Here is a 20,683-nt window from a genome sequence, read left to right on the forward strand (position 1 = left end):
GGCTAGTTTGTCTGAAACGTGCAGAGAGGAAGTAAAGAGATGATTTCACATTAGGAAATATAGGAAACCAGGGGTCACCAAGCCAAGATAACATACCACAGTCACAATTATAATTCAGTTATTTTGTTTGTATATTGTCAACCATTTACCAAAGGTTTGGTGGAAACAAACAAAATCAATTTCCCCCTCAACTGGTTTGCCCTAGAACAAACAGAATGGGGTCCCCCTTAACAAAAGGTTTGTTCAAGAACAAAAAGAATGGGGTTCACCTTACCAAAGATTTGAACAAGGAACAAACAGAATCAGGCTATCCATGTGCTATAATGTGCTTATTTATTCTCAGTAAGTCAGAGAATCACGCGTGATGGAGTGAGGAAATAATTCTGGACTCGGAGGTGAACAAGCTGAAGGAGACCCTTTTTACACTTAGAGCAATCCCAACTCAGGATACCTGTGTCAACCCAAAATTATAGTCTCCATATGTGGAACCATAATGTGAGAAAGAAATTTCTTAATGGAATAGGTTATAAATACAACATAAGAGAATGTCAAGGTGTCAACTGAAATTATAGATACAGGATGTCTGTGTTTCTTTTACCATTAACATGACATAATAGAACATAAGAAAAGTCCCATTATTCAAGATGGTGTCTGGTTCAAGGAACCTTATCCTCAGCAGTCATAAAGAAAAGACTGTTTAGCTTCATCTAGTCTTCTAGTTGCTGACACAGGAAGGGGCCTTTTGGTTTCACTCAAAGACCAAAGCAAAGTATGTCTGTTATGCCAGAGCACACAAAATATTATGGCAGGTTAAGCTCAGACTGGGCCAAAATGTTTTTCTCCTAATTGGCCAATCCAGGTTTTAGGCTTTTCTCAGGTGATGACAGTCCCCAAATGGTTCACAATGTCATAAATTTCATAATTTGATTTTATTTTATACATTTTATGCCCACCTTCACTTATATTATTTAATCACACTTTTTATGGGGAAAAGAACAATTTCTTTTAAAAATCAATTTAAGATAAAATTTAATGGAAAAAAAAATCTTCATGGAAAAAAATCAGTTTGTTAGAAATGTTTCCTAAGCATAAAACATCAAACATCTTATCACTTTATCTCAGATTTCCCCGGGGAATATCACTATCTCTCTTGAGGGATGCTGTTTTGTGATTAATCTAGTTAGATGTGAAAATTATGTGAAATTCAGAAAGGACACATTATTCTCTTACTGTCTTATACACATGATTTTATCTATATTTAATGTATATCAATTATGCACTGATGATGCATGACTTCAAAGGGACGGACTGCACCATACGACAAAGGTGTACCTGTGCTTTTCCTTTTAATCTGAAAAAAAAAAATCCTATTTGGGTTCTAGTAAAGGTCATCAGCTTAGAGGTCACAATTGGTAAGACATTCAGAAAAAATGGGTTAGAAATTTACTTTGCTTGGAATATACAGGACACATACTCAAAAATGTTATAATTCATGGCAGCTTGATATAGTAAAGTGCTACAAGCCTTGGTTCATAATACTTGTACCACACACCTCATAGGGTCATTGTGAGCAAAGTGCTTTGTACACCTCAAAACACTAAGCAACCATGTATTATTCATACTGTTGGAAGGTCATATAGCTCAACACTTCTTACTAATGTAAGAATCGCAGCTTTTCCAACTGATTACTTCCAATATCAGAAAGCTGACGACCTCACTTTCAGGCGGTGCTGTCAGGGGATTGCCATTTATTAAATAAGTAACAGAGACTAGGCACTAAAAATATAATGAAAAAAATTAAAGTTCTTGTACTCAAGAAATTTTACATCCTATATGAGGAGGTATATGTTAGAAAAACAATCACAATGTAATTGTGATTTGGGGAGGGGGTGCAGGCACTAGCAGTTGGAGGTAATTTAGAAAAGCTAAAGGTAGGAAGCCACCTTTGCCTGAGTTTTGATGGAAATTAGGGATTCTAAAAGATGGAGGAGTCATGAATTTCTTATGCTGAATTAAATTTATTCCCCAGACATTCTCTTCGACGCAGAATCCAACTGTTCAAGGCGCCAAATATGCTAAGCACCTATTACGCACGCGTAAGCCATGTGCTATGAAGTAAAACAATGTATCAGTCTTTTACCATCAAGAAATTTACAAGGTACTGGGGAAACGACATTGACACAAACATGAAACTAGCATTGCCTCTGGATTTAAGAAAATCCAGCTTCAAATCTTGCCTCTGATGAGATACTGGATCGTAGATTTACACCTGAAAGGGAAACCATCAATCCAATCTCTTTATTTTACAGATGAGAAAACTGAAATACTGTCTTTTTTCCCCCAAAGCTGAGGCAGCATACCCTGTCCACTACACCACGCAATTTCTTGGTTATACTGAATTATACTTATTATACGTTAATGTTTTATATATGTGTATATATATATATACACACACTGAATTATATGTTGTCGATCTCATTAGAATGTGAGCCCCTCCAGAGCAGGGAATGTAATGCTGGCTGTCACGTTCAGGTCGTTTAAATAATTAAAGAGAGAACAAGTTCGCCCGGAGCCTTCTCTCTTCCTGGTTCGACTTCCCGAGGCCGGAGCGCCTCACCAATACTGCCTGGATTTCAGTCTAGTCTCCATTTTGGGAGAGTCCAGTCCAGTGTCAATGTCTTGCCTAACAAATGTCGCCCCAAACCGCACACACGGGACCTAACTGGAACAAAGGCAAGGATTCTGAGGACCAAGAGCCCTCGAAGGGAGATGTCTGACTGCGGAGTTTCGCCACAAGGCCCCAGCCCGGAAGGCGGAAGTAGGTCGTACAGGACACGCCCCCTGACGCTTTTCACGATACCAGGCTTTGGTCCACCAACGAGGCCGGTTATAAATCACCCCGCCTCCTCCTCTCATCCCACCAATCCTCCCCGGCGTCATCGCCGCCCCTATTGGTTGACGCGGGTCGTCAATCAAACACTTCCCTCGCCCGCCCCTTTCCGACTCCGTCAGTCCGGCGGGGCGGCGGGCGGTTTGCGCTTGCGCGGTGCCGCCGGTTTCCCCTCTTCTGCGTGCTGCTGGGTTAGACGCTGAGGGGGCGGCCGGGGAACACGTACGCACGCCCTCCCGTGCTCGCGGCAGCTCGCCCCCACACGCGCGTCCCTCCGGTCGAAGAGATGCTGCGGGTTTATCAGCTAACGGGCGTGAGCGCCGCCGCCCAGGTGAGCGCGGGACTGCCAAGGGAAGGCGAGGGGAGGGAAGACTCTGGCGAGGCCCGGGCGGAGCGCGCTCCTGGTGGCCCGGGCACCCGCTGGCCTCACGAGAGCTCGGGGGCGCGGTCGTCCGTTACTTGGGGAGAATCCCTGGAGCTGAATGAATTAGGGACGATTGTTTGGTGGGGAGAGGGAGAAGGGCGGCCGGGCGGGCCAGCGGCATCGGGGGTGGGGCCTCGCGGCGCTCCGCCAATCCCCGCTCACCGCTCTCTGATAAAGGCCAATGGAGACCCACCGGCGGCAGGGTGGCTGGTGCGCCGCGTGCCCGGGTGGCCTCAGCCAGTAGCTGAAGGTCGAGGGGCGGGCCCAGGCGCCGGGCCCAGGGGGACCGCGGGGGACTACTGTTCCCAGCAGGCCCCGAGGCTCCCGAGGCGGCTGCATAGCCTGACTTGCGAGAGGAGGCGGCCGGGAGCGGTAGTTTGGGGGCTGTCGGAGGCAAGGGTGGACGTGTTCTGGGACAGCAGTCTGGCCTTTCTAGTCCCTTTTCTCTGCTCGGTTTATTATTGGACCAGTGGTCGGTGCCCTTTTCTTACTGGTCTTACTTAGAGCTTCTAGCTAGTAGACCCCCAGAGATGGGGTCTCGGGGTCCTTGCAGAAGTGGGTGGAGGACAGGAGTCGTGACCTTGTGCCGAGACACCCTTCCAGGGCTAATGTCAAGCAGCTCCGTCCTCACGGTCCCAAGGAACCTGGCCAGAATGCGGGCTTTGCAAGTGGATCTGATTATTAATCAAGCTAATTAATTAACTAGTGAGCATTAATCATCTCAGACTGCACCAAGAGTTTGGGGAGACCCTGAGCAAAATACTGCAAAGCCTTGTCCGGTCCAGCATCCTAAAGGCAGCCTTCCCAAGGGTTGTGTGCGCAGAGAGAAAAGATAGTGCCCTGGAGCTCGGTGGTTTAAATGAAGTAGAGGTGCTTGCCCCTGTTCTCAGGCAGGTGCTGCTCGTGTTTATTTAAGTCTTTGAACCCTGTACCCCACCCAGGCCCGGCCATTCTCAGGATCATCTGTTTTGTGCCCAGCTGCCAGCGCTCTCTGGTTACCAGGGAAGGAGAGTGGGAGGCAGGGCTGCTCCTCGGACAGGTTCTGCAGTCCGGCTGCCTGCCTCTCTCCCTTCCTGTGTCCCTGACCCGAGAGCTTCCTTTTATCCTGCATGGCAAAATTGCTCTGTAATCTAAGGAATCTAATTTCATTCATTTGGGGTGGATGTTTTGGGACAGGGAGACCTGGCACTGCTGAGAGAGTAGTCAGAACAGCTTCCTTTTTGTTTTTTCCCTTTTCCTCCCACCTGACTGCAGAATTTCATGTTAGATGCCAGCTCTTGGATATCCTCCCAACTGCTCACTTCCCAGGCCCACGGACATACACACACACACACACACACACACCTCGTCCCCCCTTGGACTTCCTTCACCCTAATTTTTTCCTTCATGGGGCTTCTTGTCTTTCGCCAGGGACTTTTGTTTCATCAGGATGGTGACAAACTCCAGTCCCATGCAGACCTGGAAATTTAGTTGCATGTAACCTTTACTTTTAAAGAATTGCCTTGTGCCTGGGCACGGAGAGATGAAGTCCTCGTGTCCATAATCACACATCTGGTATGTGTCAGTGCAGGGTTTTGAATCCAGGTCTTCCTGACTCTGAGGCAAGTCAGAATATTGCTGCAGGAGGCTTTTAACAGTGTTGCCCAGGGAAAAGATCTCTGGGCCCCTTTAACCAGAGGACAGAGTTATTGGGAGTTGAATTGCTGGTCTCGACAGAGCTGAGCAAGCTATCAAGCTGTTCTCCCTAACTTTTTAGAGCACTGTCTTGTAAAATTTATTCTAAGCTTAGAAACCTTCAACAAAAAAAAGTTCAAATACAGAATTACAAAAAGGTCCATAACAGTCTAAACTCAGTTATTGATGATGTGTTTAAAAAAGTATGTATTAACATTAAGCTATAAAAATAAAATGTGATAATACTGTTTCATTTCTGGTTCCCTTCTGATTTTTTTCTCATGTATATTTTTAAAAATTTGTTGCTATTTTTTTCACGTTTGTAGTCAGTGTGTTCTGATTTTGCTTTGTGCATTCTTTATAACATACAATTTATGTAGTTGATTATTTCGTAATCACTGTTCCTTATACAGCTTTAAAAAATTTTAAAATTCTAATGGAATTCTGTTGTTATGGGGAGGGCTTTGGCTATCATCTTTCACAACCCTTTTCTGTGCTGTCATGATCACAACTCTACTAAATAATGGAGCTCAAGGTTTGGTAGCTCAATCGTGTGCCTTGAAATGTTGCAGCAGGCCACCCACATAACTGCTGCCACCTACACTGTCACTGGGGACATTCTTGCCATTCTTATCTTTTGAAAAAGTTGTTCTAGGATCGTTTAGGGACGAAAGCCATAATCAAGCCGAAAAAAAAAAAAAGCTTATTCTATCTTGTTATCCACACTGAAAAAACAAGGTGGATGAGAAATACTGTTGTCCAGACTTTATTTTGGCAGGTGTGTATGTGTAAGAGAGACATTGTGGAAGAACTAAGTAAGCTCACGCCAGATTTGAAAAGGAGGAGACTGATCTGGGTTGCCTTTTGATGACTATTTTTGATGAATTTATGGGAGAACAGGAGAATCAAGAGATTCTGCATTGTTCAAAGGAATATTCATGACAATGAATGAACATAGATCCATTGGAGTTCATTCCCATCTTGGCACCCTGAAAACTCCCACAACTATTTCCTCACTTGAGTGGAATGGGAGGAGACAGTGGACAAGTCATGGCTGTTGACATTCTAATATAAATGTGTTCTTAATGATCCTTAAAATTTTCAGTTACAGTACAGCATAGATAAATGTTTTTTGTTTTATTAATTTAAAACAATTTTTATGAGTCTTTTCACAACAGTTGCCTGTTAGAATCCATTCACATCTCTTGATTCTGTGTGATTCTCTTTCATGTCCTCCCATAAATTCATCCAAAGGTAACCCTGACCAAACTTATCCTTTTCAAATCTGATTCCCAGTTTCCTTTGAAAGTGCCCATTTGTCATTCTTGTGGCACAGGGATACTCTACTACATTCATAGCTCATAATTTGTTTGGCCATTCCCGGATGAGTAGGTGCCCCCTCTTTTTCCAGTTTTTGGCTACTATGAAAGAACTGCTATGGATATTTTTGTAAATATGGATTCTTTTCCTCCTTGTTTGATCTCTTTAGGGTATAGGTAGTGGCTTGGTTGTGGCACAGAAAATGCGAACTGCACCTTTTGGGGGTAGTTCTAAATTACCTTCTAGAATGGTTGGACCAGTTCACAGCTCCACTGACAGGGTAGTGTCTCCAAGCATTTGTCATGTTTGCCAGAAGATAAGTGTGAAGTGGAACCTTAGAGTTGTGTTCATTTGCATTTCTTTAATTATTAGTGATTTTTCAATGTGGTTGCTGATAGGTTACTTTTTTTTTAACTGCCTACTCATATACTTTGACCGTTTTTCTACTTGGGAATGGTACTTTGTTTTGTAAATTTGGATTATATATCTTGTGTATGAGGACTTTAGTACAGAGGTCTTCAAGCAGAGGCTAGGTAATTAGTTATTGATCATATGTGAATTCTTCTAGTGTATGGTATAGATGACTGCTAGGTGGCGCCACATGCACAGAGCACTGGACTGGAAACCAGGACAATATCCTCCTGAGTTCAAATTCAGCCTCAGACACTACTAGCTGTGTGACTCTGGACAAGTCACTTCACCCTGTTTGCCTCAGTTTCTCCTCTGTGTGTGTGTGTTCGTCCTTTGTGGCCGAAAAAGACCATGCCATCAGAGAAATGATGACATGACTTGCACTTGACTTTGTTTTGAGTGAGGGAGGGCTGTGCAGGTCACCAGCCTCACTTCTCCTCCAGAGCCACCTGAATCCAGTGACCAGATATTCATCAGGATGACTGGAGATGACCCAGGATGAGGCAGTTGGGGTTAAGTGACTTGCCCAAGGTCACACAGCTAGTGAGTGTCAAGTGTCTGAGGTGAGATTTGAACTCAGGTCTTCCTGACTCCTGCACTGGTGCTCAGTCCACTGCACCACCTAGCTGCCCCTTCTTCTCTGTTAAATGAGCTGGAGAAGGAAGTGACAAACCATGCCAGTATCTTTGCCAAGGAAACCCCTAATGGGGTCACGAACGGTAGGCCACAACTGAAATGACTCAGCAACAAAAATAAAGCAGACTAGATGGCTACTGAGATCCTTTCTGACTTACCAATTCCATGCTTCTGGAATCCAGAGTAGGGTTGCAGAGACGAAAGCCCCTTTCGCATTATTCACCTAACCAGAGGCCTGGCATTCTTGGAAGCCCACAGACTGCTCTGCCTTAAGCTAACTAGGAGATGTTGGGCACTAAGCCACTTTTTAAATTTCACTTTCCTTATCTATAAAATGAAAATGCTTGGACAAAATGATGGTCCCTTCCAGCTTCAGAATTGTATGATTTTTATGACTAAACTACTGATGGGTTCTTAGCCTTCCTGTCCACAGGAGAATGGTTCTGACTTTCTGTGAGAGCAAGAGTTCTTACAGCTGTGTGCTTGCTCTTGCTTGTTCTCTCCAGCATATCTCTGTCTGTCTCTCCTCTCATTTTCAGAGTCAAAAACGCCACCGATTTCCCTCCTCCACACTGAAGACTATTTTGTGTTTTAGAGGCAATTCTTGAGAAGCCTTGCTTTCACATCAGTTCGGACATTTTTGTTTTCTCTCTGCCAGGTACAACCCTATCCCAGTTTTTGAAAATGAAAAATCTTAGTTTGGTATATTTTACTGTCCTGCCCCTTCAAGTCACCATCCCATGCCTCTTCTCAAATTTTCCACTTGTGTCAGTTGGGGCACCTTTCCTTTAGTCACTTTGGCCACAAACCTGAGTGACACCCTGGTCTACTCTACTAAGTGTTGTGGAGAGTTGTGATCTACCACTTTTTCTTTTAACTCTTCCTCACTATGTCATGTATTCTTCTCTTTGCTATTTGTACCATTACTCTTCCCTACCCCCCACCCCCCTAAATGCAGCCTTTATCTCTTCCTTATTTCATTATGCTTTCAATCTGTGTCTTGGTTTTCAGACCTTTTAGGGACCCATTAACCTGAATTCTTCTAAGCCTCATTCTGTCATCCCTCTGTTCAGAATCTGGTATGCTTCCTTAGTCTCTTGCTATCCCTTCCATGTAGTCCAAATTCTAACAAAATTCTGAACTATTTTTTGTCCAGCATACTTATGTGTTGCTTTTTTGCCTCCATGCCTTCTCAAAGCTAAAACCCTCACCCCATATTCAGGGATCCAGTGACACCGGTCTCCTGAGCTCTGGGACTAATTGACTTTATTCCCTACTCTGTATCTCCATCTCCTAGCACAGTGTTTGGTGTGCAGTATGGGTTTAATAAATGCTTGTTGAATTAATTTTCCCTGGCATAGTGCAGGTACTTAATAAATGTTTCTTAAACATTTACTCTGTACCTGTATAGCCTTAGAGTCCTCAACCCTATAGAACTCTTAGCATCATTGAATTTAATCAGCTTAGAATTTGCTTCCTCCTCTTTTTTTCATACTTATCCCTCCCTTCCCCTAAACACCAGAACGTTCTTTTGTCTTTAATCTTTATAAACATGTATTTAGAGCAAACATGAAATGTAACTCCTAGTTATACTTGATGGTTGGAGAGGAGTCAGTCATTGCAACCTTCTCAGATAATTCTTAACAAATATTCTCTCTCACCTTCCTGTCTAGCTTTTATCACTTACTGCTAAACATAGACATTTGTGTTTTTTTCTATAAGCTATATGAAATTATCCAGTTATTTCATATATGTAGATATGTTTGCCCAACCATATTGCAAGTTTCTTTAGGACCATAGGAGTCCCAATCAGCTTCTGTATTCTCTACTTAGCATGGGGTAAGCAGGAGCAAATATTGGCAGAGATTTGTTGGCTTTTCGCTGTTCTAGAGCTACAAGGGATGTGGCTATAATGGGAACTCTGGGAACCCAGTGTCTGCTTCTAACCAGATTTGGAATCTGGCCTGCTAGAGCAAATGGAGTTTTCTGGCAATTCACATAGATTTTTGCCTGACTGAGGATATGATTTTGACTGACTGAGACGTAATTTTGCTGGTGATAGCGCCATCTAAAGATGCAAATCCCGCTCTAGTGATCCTCATGAGATGGTGCAGAAAGCACAGTTTACTTATATAAGCTACTCTTTTGAAGATTAATAATAGTTTTGTATAACACTTATAAATTTTCCATAAACTTAGAAACTTTCATGTTTATCTGATTTTTTCCCCTAATTTTTATCTAGTGCTATCCAGCATTAAAGAAGGTGCTGTGCTTTGTGAGCAAAGCAGAATTGCAGTGGCTGAAAAGAAATGTGAGATGCACAGTTAGAGCCCTCTTCACTCCTGATGTTCAGGTGGACTGTTTGTGTTTGACCTGTGGCAGAGCCTTCTGAGCTCCTATTGGTCTGATCAACCACAGTCTGACTCACTGTACCTTGACCCCAGTGTGTGGTGATGTCATTTGAGCATAAAGGACAACAACCAACCAATCAAGGGCTATGAACTCATAATCATCAGTTGAAGGTTACAAAAAATATAAAAGACTTTATCCAGTTTTTTCCCCCTTAAGTCAGATCAACAAGCAAGCATTTATTAAGTGCTTACTATGTGCCAGGGTTTAATCAGTGTTAAGGATGCAAATAAAGGCAAAAAACATGTTCCATGCCTTCAAGGAGCTCCCCATCTAATGGGAGACACAGCGTGCAAACAATTATGTACATACATAAAGGATACTTGCTGGCCAAATGGGAGGTAAGCTCAAAAGGAAGATCCATGTTTTTGCCTTTGTCTCCACAATACTTGGCAGACAGGCTTATATTTTTATTTTTTATTATTTTTAATGGTTTACAATCGCTGCCACAAAATTATGATTTTATCCCCCCTACACCTACACCCCACTACCCCCCTCCCTCCCCACGACTGCATACAATTCTGTATAGCTTCTACATATACTTTCCTATTGAGTACATTTTCACTATAGTCATGCTATGTAGTCGAACTAAAATAAATGGAAGACATCATATAACAAATCAAAACATGATGCACAAAAACACGCATACACACAAACATGATCTGCTACATTCTGCTAATGACTTCCATATTTCTTTCTCTGAGTGTGGAAGGCATTTTGCCTTAGAAATCCACCATTGGGATTTTTTTTTTTAATAAGTTCTTGCATTATTATGAAATTCCAAGTCTACCAGAAAAAATTCTCGCACACTGTGGTAGTTGCTGTGCACAAAGTTCTCCTGGTTCTGCTCCTTTCACTCAGCATCAGGTCATATAAGTCCTTCCAGGCCTCTCTGAAGTCTTCTTGTTCATCATGTCTTATGGCACAATAGTACTCCATTACATTCATATACCATAATTTATTCAGCCATTCCCCAATTGATGGGCATCCCCTTGACTTCCAGTTTTTGGCAACTACAAAGAGTGCTGCTATAAATATTTTTATACATGTGGCACCCTTTCCCATTTTTATGATCTCTTGGGGATACAGTCCTAGTAGCGGTATTGCTGGGTCAAAGGGTATGCACATTTTTGTAGCCCTTTGGGCATAGTTCCAAATTGCTCTCCAGAATGGTTGGATGAGCTCACAGCTCCACCAACAATGAATTAGTGTTCCAACTCTCCCACATCCTCTCCAGCATTTATCATCTTCTTGTTCTGTCATGTTTGCCAATCTTATAGGTGTGATGTGGTACCTCAGAGTTGTTTTGATTTGCATCTCTCTAATCAAAAGTGATTTAGAGCATTTTTTTCATATGATTATATATATCTTTAATTTCTTCTTCCGAAAATTGCCTGGCAGGCAGGCTTATAAACATTAAGTGCTTACTGTGTGCCCGGTACTGTGCTAAATGCTAGGGTTACAAAAAAAGGAAAAAAAAGACTCTTCTCTCAAGGAACTCACAGTCTAATGGGAAAGAAAACATGCAAATAGCTATGTACAGACAAGCTATATATGTGCTCAATTAGAAATAAAAGAGGAAAGATAGTAGAATGAGGCTAGAGCAGGAAAGGCTTCTTGTGGAATGTGGCATTTCTAAGTACCTGATGATGATAAAGATCCCTTTTAGCCCTAGTGAGCTCTCTGGTCCTTCCAACTCTGATATTCCATGATTCTGATTCTCTATTTGCAAAGGTCATAGAAATAGGACTGGCCTGAGGTGCTGGTATAGCCAGTGGTGGCCTTGGCACCACGTGTTACAGGGAGTCACATTAAAGAATTGCTCTCTTTTAATGATGCAGATGGCCTCGGTTCTCCAGCCACAGTGCATCCCTAAAACTTACCTTGTCAACAAGTGATAGCTGACTCAGATGCCCACTACCCCAAGTCAGGCAAGAAGCATTTAGGAAGTGTTTATGATGTGCTGGGCACTCTGCTAATTTCTGGGGCAGCAAAGGAAGGCAAAAGGGCTCTGCCCATAAGGAGATCACATTTCCAGCAGGAGAGACAGCATGCAAATAACCAGGTACATAGAAGAAGTCAGCAGAGTGAGTGGGATTTCCTCTCTGAAGGAAGTCACTGGGCAGGGCTGAGAGACTGGGGCAGGTTGTAAGAAAGAGATAGAGTTGCAGATAGAGTTGAAGCCAGGGAAGGAACAGGAGGGAGAGTGCACCTTTTTTATTTACCTCATTTTACTTACCATTTTTATCCCTTACATATCTTTGCATTCCCAGTACTGCCTCTTGACATGCTCTGCACATAGTAGATACTCAGTTTTTGTTGAATTCAGTCTCATTCATCAATCACAGAAGGTGAGGGCTGGAAGGAAACTTCAATATCTAATCCAGCTTTGTCATTTTAAAATCCAAAAGGTCAGAGCATCAGGAACAAGACAGTAAACTCCTACAAAAATTCCTTCAGACACCTAAAATGCATCAAGACTGAATTTATAAATATATATTAACATTTTTAGTTTTCAACATTGACTTAGGTAAGATTTTGAGTTCCAAATTTTCTCCCCCTTCTTTCCCTCACCCTACCCCAAGACACATGTAGTCTGATATAGGCTCTACTTAAACATTTTCAAATTAGTCATGTTGTAAAAAAGAATTAGAACCAATGGGAGGAAGCATGAGGAAGAAGAAACAAAAGAGCAAATAGTGTGCTTCCATCTGTGTTCAGACTCCATACTTCTTTTTCTGCATGTGAATAGCATTTTCCATCATGGGTCTTTTGGAGTTGGAAGATTAAATTCTTAGGGGGAAATCTGGAAAACGTCTCACTTGTGAGTCATTTGTCCATCTCAGCCTAGGGATGTGGACAGAGAGGTCTGCGGACCCTGGGACCTGCCCTGCCCAGAGAGAGATAGTCCTGGGCACTGGGACAGAGGTAGGTGCCGCCTGGCAGCTTTGTAATGCCCCAGGACCATGTCACAGATCCAGACCCCTGTGTGGGGAATTAAGAAAGGAGGAAGTTCAGAAAGTAGATGGCAGGGTGCAGCTCAGACCCCAGGAGCAAAGCACGGTCCCAGCCTGCAACTGTGGAACAGCCAGACCTGAATCAGCAGCTAAAGGGGAGCCTGCAGTTGGGTCTCTTGGAACTGTCAGAGCTTTCCAGCTGGCTGATAGCTCCCCAGCCCTGTCCTGGAATAACGTATTTAACATGCAGGAAAGCAGCAACAGGATCAGCTCCAGAGTCCAGGTCTCCAACATCAAGTCTGAAGTTAGAAGGTTGGAAGAGTGAGCATCGAGAAAACTTCACCACAAAGAGCTCTTATAGGTGGCAGGGATGCACCAGACATAATGAGAGGAGAAGAAATGACTCAGAAACATCTATGAGCAATTCCCCAGGGGAAGACACTGCATGGGCACAAACTGAATTCCTGGAAAAGATGACACAAGAGTTTAAAAAAAATTAGAAATATTTTTATGAGTGAAATGAGAGTGGTTGAGGAAAAAATTGGAAAAGAAGTGAGAGCTATGGAAGAAAGAATTGGGAAGGGAATCAGCTGCTTGACACAAGAGGTACAAAACCTTAGCCAAACAACAAAATCCCTGAAAAGTGGACCAAATAGAAGCCAATGACTCCACAAGGCCAAAAATATTGAAAAAACCAAGACTGAAAAAAAAAATAGAAGGAAATGTAAGGTCTCCCATAGCAAAAACTACTGACTTGGAAGAGATTGAACAGAGGAGAAAAATATGTAAGACTCATTGGATTGTCATAAAGGGCCTGGGTGTTATATTTTCAGGAATCTTAAAACTGCTCAGCTCTCTTGAAACTAGAGGGCCAAGTGGAAATAGGAAGAATCCACAGGTCATCTCCTGTAACAAACCTTGGAATGAAAACTCCCAAGAACAATCTAGTCAAAATCTAGAACTTCCAGGTTCTAAAAAGTACTACACCCACCCAGAAGTAAGAATTCAGTTACTGAGGAGCCACAGGAGGATCAGCGGCCACCACTCTCACTAAAGGAGTTGAGAACTTGAAATATGATACTCCAGATGGCAACGGATCTAGGCTTACAGGATAGGTTAGTATTTTTCTTGGTGAAATGGTATATTTAGGAAAAATTCCCTTGGAACTTATAAAAGTAATCTAGTGTTTCCTACGTTTTAATTCAGCCAAGAAATCTGCTTTATCTTTGCTGCCTTCAATTTTGTTTTGGGGGAAATATTGTTAGAAATTCCAAGGTGACAGGTATGAGTAAATCTGAATGGCTGTAATAAAACTTTCCTAATTGACTTTTCCCTGTTTTCTGAGAACCCTCAGACAAGGACTTATTTGAACCTTTTTTGATTGCTTTGATTAGAAGAGCTCTGGTGATGTTTCAGGACTAGGGGAGGACAAATGTCCCAATTTTCAGAAAGGTGGGATTTTCATACTGTAGGCTGATTAATTTGATCATGATTTCTGGTAAAAATGTAGAATTTATTAAATGGAAGATCAGTGAGCATTTAGAAAGGGAACTTGACATCTCCGAGAACCAGCTTGATTTCATCTGTTCAGAACAGATCATGTCAGATTAACCTCATTCTCTTTTGTGTTAGGTAACAAAACTAGACAGATAGCAGGAATCCTATAGACATTGTTCCCAATATGTACATTAGCATACTTAGGTTTAGCCAAGACATTTGATAAAAGCTATTATTCTAGCCTTCTGGTTGATGTGGGGACCTCTGGGTGAATGGCTAGACCCAGAATTAGTTATTAATGGTATGATGTCATCTTGGAAGGAGAATCTTGGAGCAATGCCTTGGGGTTCGTCCTTGATTCAGTTATTGAATCTTTGTCAGTTATTTGGTTGAAGGTAAGATATAAATGGCACATTTATCACATTTACAGAGTCTACAAAGCTGGCAGGGTTATGTATGTATGTATGTATGTATGTATGTATGTATGTATGTATGTATGTATGTATGCATGCTCCACACATCTTATAGGTTCCAAAATGATGCTGATTGATTGAATTGAGTGAAACTTATTAGGCATAAATATTAAGTCCTGTGCTTGGGTTCAAAAAAATCAGCTTCTAAGTGCAAGAGAGAAGAGATATGTTTTAGAGCACAATTCATGAGAAAAATTTAGAGTTTTTGTTTGGTTTTTTTTTTTTGCATATGTAGGAACTAAAACCCCACTATTAGTCCATAGTACAACAAGGCAACCCCAAGCTAATATGACTTTAAGCTGCCTTCAGGGAGGCCCAGTGATCCAATCCGCCTGTGCTCTTCCTGGGTAGACTGTATCTAGGGCACTGTATTCGGTTGTGGGCGCCATTTTAGGTAGGACATTGACAAACTGTAGTGAGGGAGGAGAAGACTAGAGATAAGAACTTAGGAAAGAGTAGGTGAGAGTTGTCTTTAAGTATTTAAAGGACTGTCAGCTTGAAGAGACATTGAAAGTGTTGTGTTTGGCTCTAGAAGACAGAACAAGGGCCATTGGATGGAGGGTGAAGAAGCCCAAGTTTTTATGTAAGGAAAAGCTTCCTAATAGGACACATAGTGGATAGTAGAGTGTTATACTTGGTGTCTTAGGAGCTGGAAGAGACATTCGAGGTCATCGAGGTCAATCTCATTTTACAGATGAGAAAACTGAGGTGTTTAGAAAAAGTAGGTAATTTGCCCAAGGTCAGACAGATCGTAAACGATAGAATTTGAATTTGGCAATACAAGTCCGGTTTCAGCATCCCTTTAATTCTGTCTGTGTGCCTGCTTCTCAGGGAACTCAGAAAGCTGTGGATTTGACTAATGCTGTATGACCGTAGAGGAATTTCTTGACTTTGGGGAGCCTCAGTTTCTTCATCTGTAAAGTGGATCTAATAATTATTACTCTGGCTTGTTGTGTTAAATGAGATAACATGTAATCACAAATCTTACAGCCCATTATGTTATTCTTATTAATGATGAGATCATTCCAAAAGTGGAATAAACATAATAATTCTGAAAGGTTGAATAAATAATGGTATATGAATATAACGGGATATTATTGTAAGAAATAACAAATGGGAAGAAATCAAGACTTAACTGAGATGATGCTGAACCAAACATTCACTTGCTGCTGTGTAAAGACATCAAATAGCAACAAAATCCATTTTAAATGAGTTAGATGACTTTGTTACTGCCTTGGTAAAGCTAATATATACAACTTGTTTCTTTTAATAAATGAGTAAACAGCACATGTGTGGTTACATGTCTATATTCATATTTGCAGTCTTGCTTTCAACTCTTATTGATACATTAATATATTTGTTCTTAATGACTGATGGAAGATTAAGTAAAATGTGTTCACAAAAACGTATACATATCAGTATAAAGAATTTGAGTGTGCTGCTGTAGGAGGGAACGAAAACTGGATGCCACTTGCCTACTATGCATTTGAGGAGATTGGGGTGCAGGCATAGGTTGGATTGTAGTACTGTCAGAGGTCCCCAATTTCCAACTCTATTTTCCGTTTCTGAGTCTTGCCCAAGATTGTCCAACCTGCTCCTAGAAACTCCTGCTCCTAAATCTCAGGTAAATATTCTTTCCATGGTATTACAGTGTTTATTTCGTACCTAATGAATATTTAGGGTCAAACTTATTATTGAAAATCACTTGAATTTTTAAAAATTCATATTTATAAAATACAGACATTTGTGAGATATGCCCCCGATATATGTAAACTTGAGAATACACATGTTTTTAATTTAGCTTTAATTCTGTATGTTCTTATTTTTCTTTAGAATTGCCTCTGCAGAAAATTTATACTCCGCCCTTTGAGACCATGCCGCAGATATTCTACAACAAGAAGTTCTGGGTATGTAGATGAATATTCATCATTACAAATGTTTTCAATTAGGAGCAATTCACAAGCCTTTTTTTATTTTATAAAATTTTATTTTTAAAAAAGCTAATATCTGCCTTCTCTTTACCTCCCCTTCCCTCCAATTGAAAATCCAAGGAAAACAAAATCCCCTGTTAAAATCATGTATCATCGGTCACAACAAATTCCTGCCTTGGCTGGGTATGCTTCAAGCTGTTCTCAAATCATCACAAGTGCTCATTCCTTATGATTTCTCCAGAGTTCATGGTTGGTCATCGTGTTGATCAGAATTGCTAACACTTGCAAAGCGAATTGTTGTTAGAACCTTCTGCAACATTTCTGAAGGGCCTGGTCTTGCAGCAGTCTGGGCATGAGGTGATGTGGGCCTGGGCCAGAGTGGTTGGAGCATCAGGGGAGTGGGGGCTGTGTAGAAGAGATAAGATGGAGATAGAAACAGCAGAATTGACAACTGTTCAGATAGGGAGTTGAGGCAGCACCTCGGTTTCAAGTTTGAGTGACCAGGAAGATGGTGGACTCTCTAGTGATAGAGGCATTCAGAAGAGAAGAGAGTTAATTGGGGTGGGGACCAAGATAATGATTTGGCTTTGAAGCCTCCAGTTCTATGTGTCTAGTAGGCAAGTTGGAGATTCTGGTTTAGAGGTTGGGAGAGAGCTGAGAGTCACCTGCACAGAGATAATAATTGAAACCCTGGGAAGTGATGTGATCATCATGTGAAGTGGTGTAGAGAGGGGAGAAAAGAGGGCCTGGAATAGAGCCATGGGGGGACCCTCCCTTCCCCATTGGTGGATGTGACCTGGATGAAGATCCTAGGAGGAAGAGAGCCAGGAGAGAGCAGTGCCAGGAAAGCCTAGAGAAAAGAGGGGGATTGACAGTGTCAGGAGCTGCAGAGAGGTTGAGAAGGATACGGATTGAGAAAAAGCTACTGAGAGATCAGTGGTGGCTTTGGAGAGAGCAGTTTCAGCTGAGTGATGAGGCTGGAAAGAGTTAGGAGGGAGAAGGGGAGTGGAGGCATCGAGTGTAGGTGGCCTTCTCTGAAAATTCAGCCCCCAAAGGGAAGAGGAGCCAGGAAGCTGGCTAACAAGGCTGGGTGGATCAAGTTGAAGTAGGAGAAGGCGACCAGTAGCAGGGAGTGAGCTATTGAAGAAGAGTGAGAGAGTCGGGCCAACAGAAGGATCAGTCGGCTAGAGAAGACAGGATGGAATGGGATCGATCCCCTGTGCATGCGGCAGGTCTGGCCTTGGCAAGAAGGTCCACCTCATTATGTGAGAAGCTAGAGGAGGAGTGAGTATCCAAAGGCATTTGAGCATGGGAGCTGAGGAGGAGGGGAGAAGAGGGTGCTCTCCCAGTGCACTAAGAGATCTGGGAACCATACACAATAGGCACAATGCAGTCTTCAGGTATAGGGGTTTTCTTTTTTATGTCACGGACTCCTTGGACAATCCAGTAAGACCTGTGGATTCCCTAAATGCATAAAATATATAGAATTACAAAGGAAACCAGTTATTGAAATGCCCCTCTCAAAATAATCAAAAAACAAAACCAGTTTGAGGCCTAGGTTAAAAAAAAAATCTGCACTGGGGAGCATGGGAGAGAAGGGTGGCTGAGATACTGCATTAGAAAGGGAAGATTAACACAATTTATTAGCGTTCCTATTTTAAGAGCTGACATGTGCATCACACTTACTGTGTGCCCAGCTCTGTGCTGAGTGCTTTACAACCCTGGGAGGTGGGTGTTGCTGCTGTTATTCCCATTTTACAGATAAAGGTCCTGAGGCCAGCAGGGTTAAGTGATCTGCTTAAGGGTTGACACATCTGAGGCAGGATTTGAACTCTCAGGTCTTGGTGGCTCCTGTACCAGCCAGCTTCCCCAAATCAGGGTTTCCCTGAAGTAGAGGTGAGCAGGGAGAGATTTCCAGCGAGTGTGTCCGAGCTCTGGAGTGCATCTGGAAGGTAACTAGAAAGGGGACGGGTTAGGAGGAGCATCACTTGCCAAACAGGAGTTTATCTTTAATCCTTAAGGGAGCAGAGGGCAGTTTTAGTGCCTCTTGGTTAGGGGACATGGTCAGACCTACGCTTGATGAAAATTGTGGTGGTGACTTTGTGGAGTAGGGATAGGAATGCAGACCAGTTTGAAGGTTCTGACAGTGGTCCAAGTGAGTGGTATTGGGACCTGAATTCAAGTAATTGTGACTGTGTGAGTAGGAAAACAGGGGTATAGGTAAGAAGTGTGACATGATTAGTCCAGATTGGCCAACTGTTTGTTGCAGGGGAGGAAGAGTGAAGAGTTAGGAATCACACTGAGATTCTCCTCACCTCTGCCTTTTAATTGGCAAGATGGTGGTGCTGTAATATCATTGTGTCTGACATCATGGTGTACAGTAGGGAAATTCAGAAAAGGGGTAGATTTGGTGAGAGTTTGGTTTTAAACATTTAGTCTGATATGCCTATGGGACGTTGGACCTAAACATCCAGTAGGCATTTGGTGACATGGGACCGGAGAAAAGCAAAATCTTGATATAGAGATCTGGAAGCTATTCCATCGAGGTGATTATCCAACCCATGGAAGCTGATGAAATCACCATGTGAAAGAATATAGAAAGAAAAGAGACCCAAGGGCCCAGGACAGAGCTTTGGGGGATACTCACTACTAGTGGGCATGATCTAGATAAAAAACCTGGCAGGGGAGACTGAGGAGACATCAGACAGGTAGGAGGAGATGGATCGAGAGAGTACATTCTTGACCTTGCAGAGAGGAGAGAGGATAGGATGGAGGAGAGCAGCTGGTCATCGGTGCCAAGGGGATGAGGTCTGAGGAGAGGCCTTTAGATTTGGCAGGTTAATGAGCTTTGGTCATTTTGGAGGGTGGCTTTAGCTGAGTTAGGTCAGAAACCTCTGGGAGAGAACAGAGGCCCTAGGGGTGGACAGCCTCTTCCAGTTTATCTAAGAAGGGGAGAATGGATGCCGGGAGGCATGATAGAATCTGGTGAAGGTTCTGGATGGATAGGGGAGACTAGGGTGAGTTTGTGGGCAGCAGGGAAAAAACCTGGGAAGATATTGATGAAAAGTAGAGGGAGATTTTCTGAGACAGCTGGATGGCTCAGTGGATAGAATGCTGGGCCTGGAATTAGAAAGACTTGAGTTCAAATTCCCCCTCAGACACTTAGCCATCTGTTAAGTGACCTTAGGCAAGTCATGTAAGCTCTGCCTCAGTTTTCTCAGCTGTAAAATAGGGGATAGTAATAATAGTAGTTCCTACCTCCCAGGGTTATTGTGAGTGGCACATGAGATATTTATAGAGCCAAGCTTGGCCAAGTGCCTGGCCCATAGGAGGCTCTGTAGAAATGCTAGTGTCATCAGCATTATGATTGTACTGGTAAAAGTCTTTTGCTTCTAAAATAAACGTGTGTGTGTTTACGTGGGGATAGAAAATCTTTGTCTAGACTTTTTCCTTATTTTGAATGAACATACATATAGGAGTCTTGCAGTGATGGCCTAGGTTCTGTGCTGTAAGATTGGCTCTAGAAGAAATCTCCTTCCCATTGAAGCTCTTTTGGTTCTTTAGTAATTAAGTTCTCTTTGTGGGGTTCTAAGATTGACCTGCCTTATGAGCAAGTTTATTCTGTAATGAATTGGGTTCCATATACGATGGCTTCATATTGCCTGACATACAAAAAAATGAAAAGGTATTGACTGAGCACTTGCTGTGTACCAGGCATTGAGTCTGGTTCCGAAATGCTTTGAATGCTGTCCATCTCAGCCACTGGAGGAGAGGCATTGTCAAGTGGTGAGAAGCTCATGTAACGTCCCCTGCTTAGTTGATCTTATTGAGTTTCTTTCGGATTCAAAGCAAATCTCTCAACCTCTCCTCTGCTCAGGAAGAGGAACAGGTTCATAAATGTCTACATCTTTGTTATCTTGGGGGATTTTCATGTCCCTATTCTTTAGAGTGTTAAAGATAATCAGGTTTAAGGAGAAAACAACTAATTTCATAATTCACGGTTTCTGAACTGATCATAGGAAAACAGTGCTAGAGTACTCAGAGGAGACAGTTGCAATGGA

The 20,683-nt window shown here is 42.5% G+C and overlaps 1 protein-coding gene across 5 annotated transcripts in view; it reads left to right on the forward strand.

Moving 5' to 3' along the window:
- Positions 1-2,993: 2,993 nt before the first annotated feature.
- Positions 2,994-20,683, forward strand: part of IMMT (inner membrane mitochondrial protein) — a 50,036-nt gene continuing 32,346 nt past the window's right edge. For 3 of the 5 annotated variants that reach the window (XM_072636937.1, XM_072636939.1, XM_072636941.1), the window contains exons 1-2: positions 3,011-3,221; positions 16,525-16,598. In XM_072636937.1, the coding sequence (XP_072493038.1) occupies positions 3,177-3,221; positions 16,525-16,598 (119 nt within the window). In that variant the 5' untranslated portion in view covers positions 3,011-3,176. Of the gene's footprint in view, positions 3,222-16,524; positions 16,599-20,683 lie in introns of all 5 variants that reach the window. The other 2 variants (XM_072636938.1, XM_072636940.1) reach the window with 2 other exon arrangements.

This window comes from Notamacropus eugenii, chromosome 1, assembly GCF_028372415.1.
Source record: "Notamacropus eugenii isolate mMacEug1 chromosome 1, mMacEug1.pri_v2, whole genome shotgun sequence".
NCBI classification, from domain to species: Eukaryota; Metazoa; Chordata; class Mammalia; order Diprotodontia; family Macropodidae; genus Notamacropus; species Notamacropus eugenii.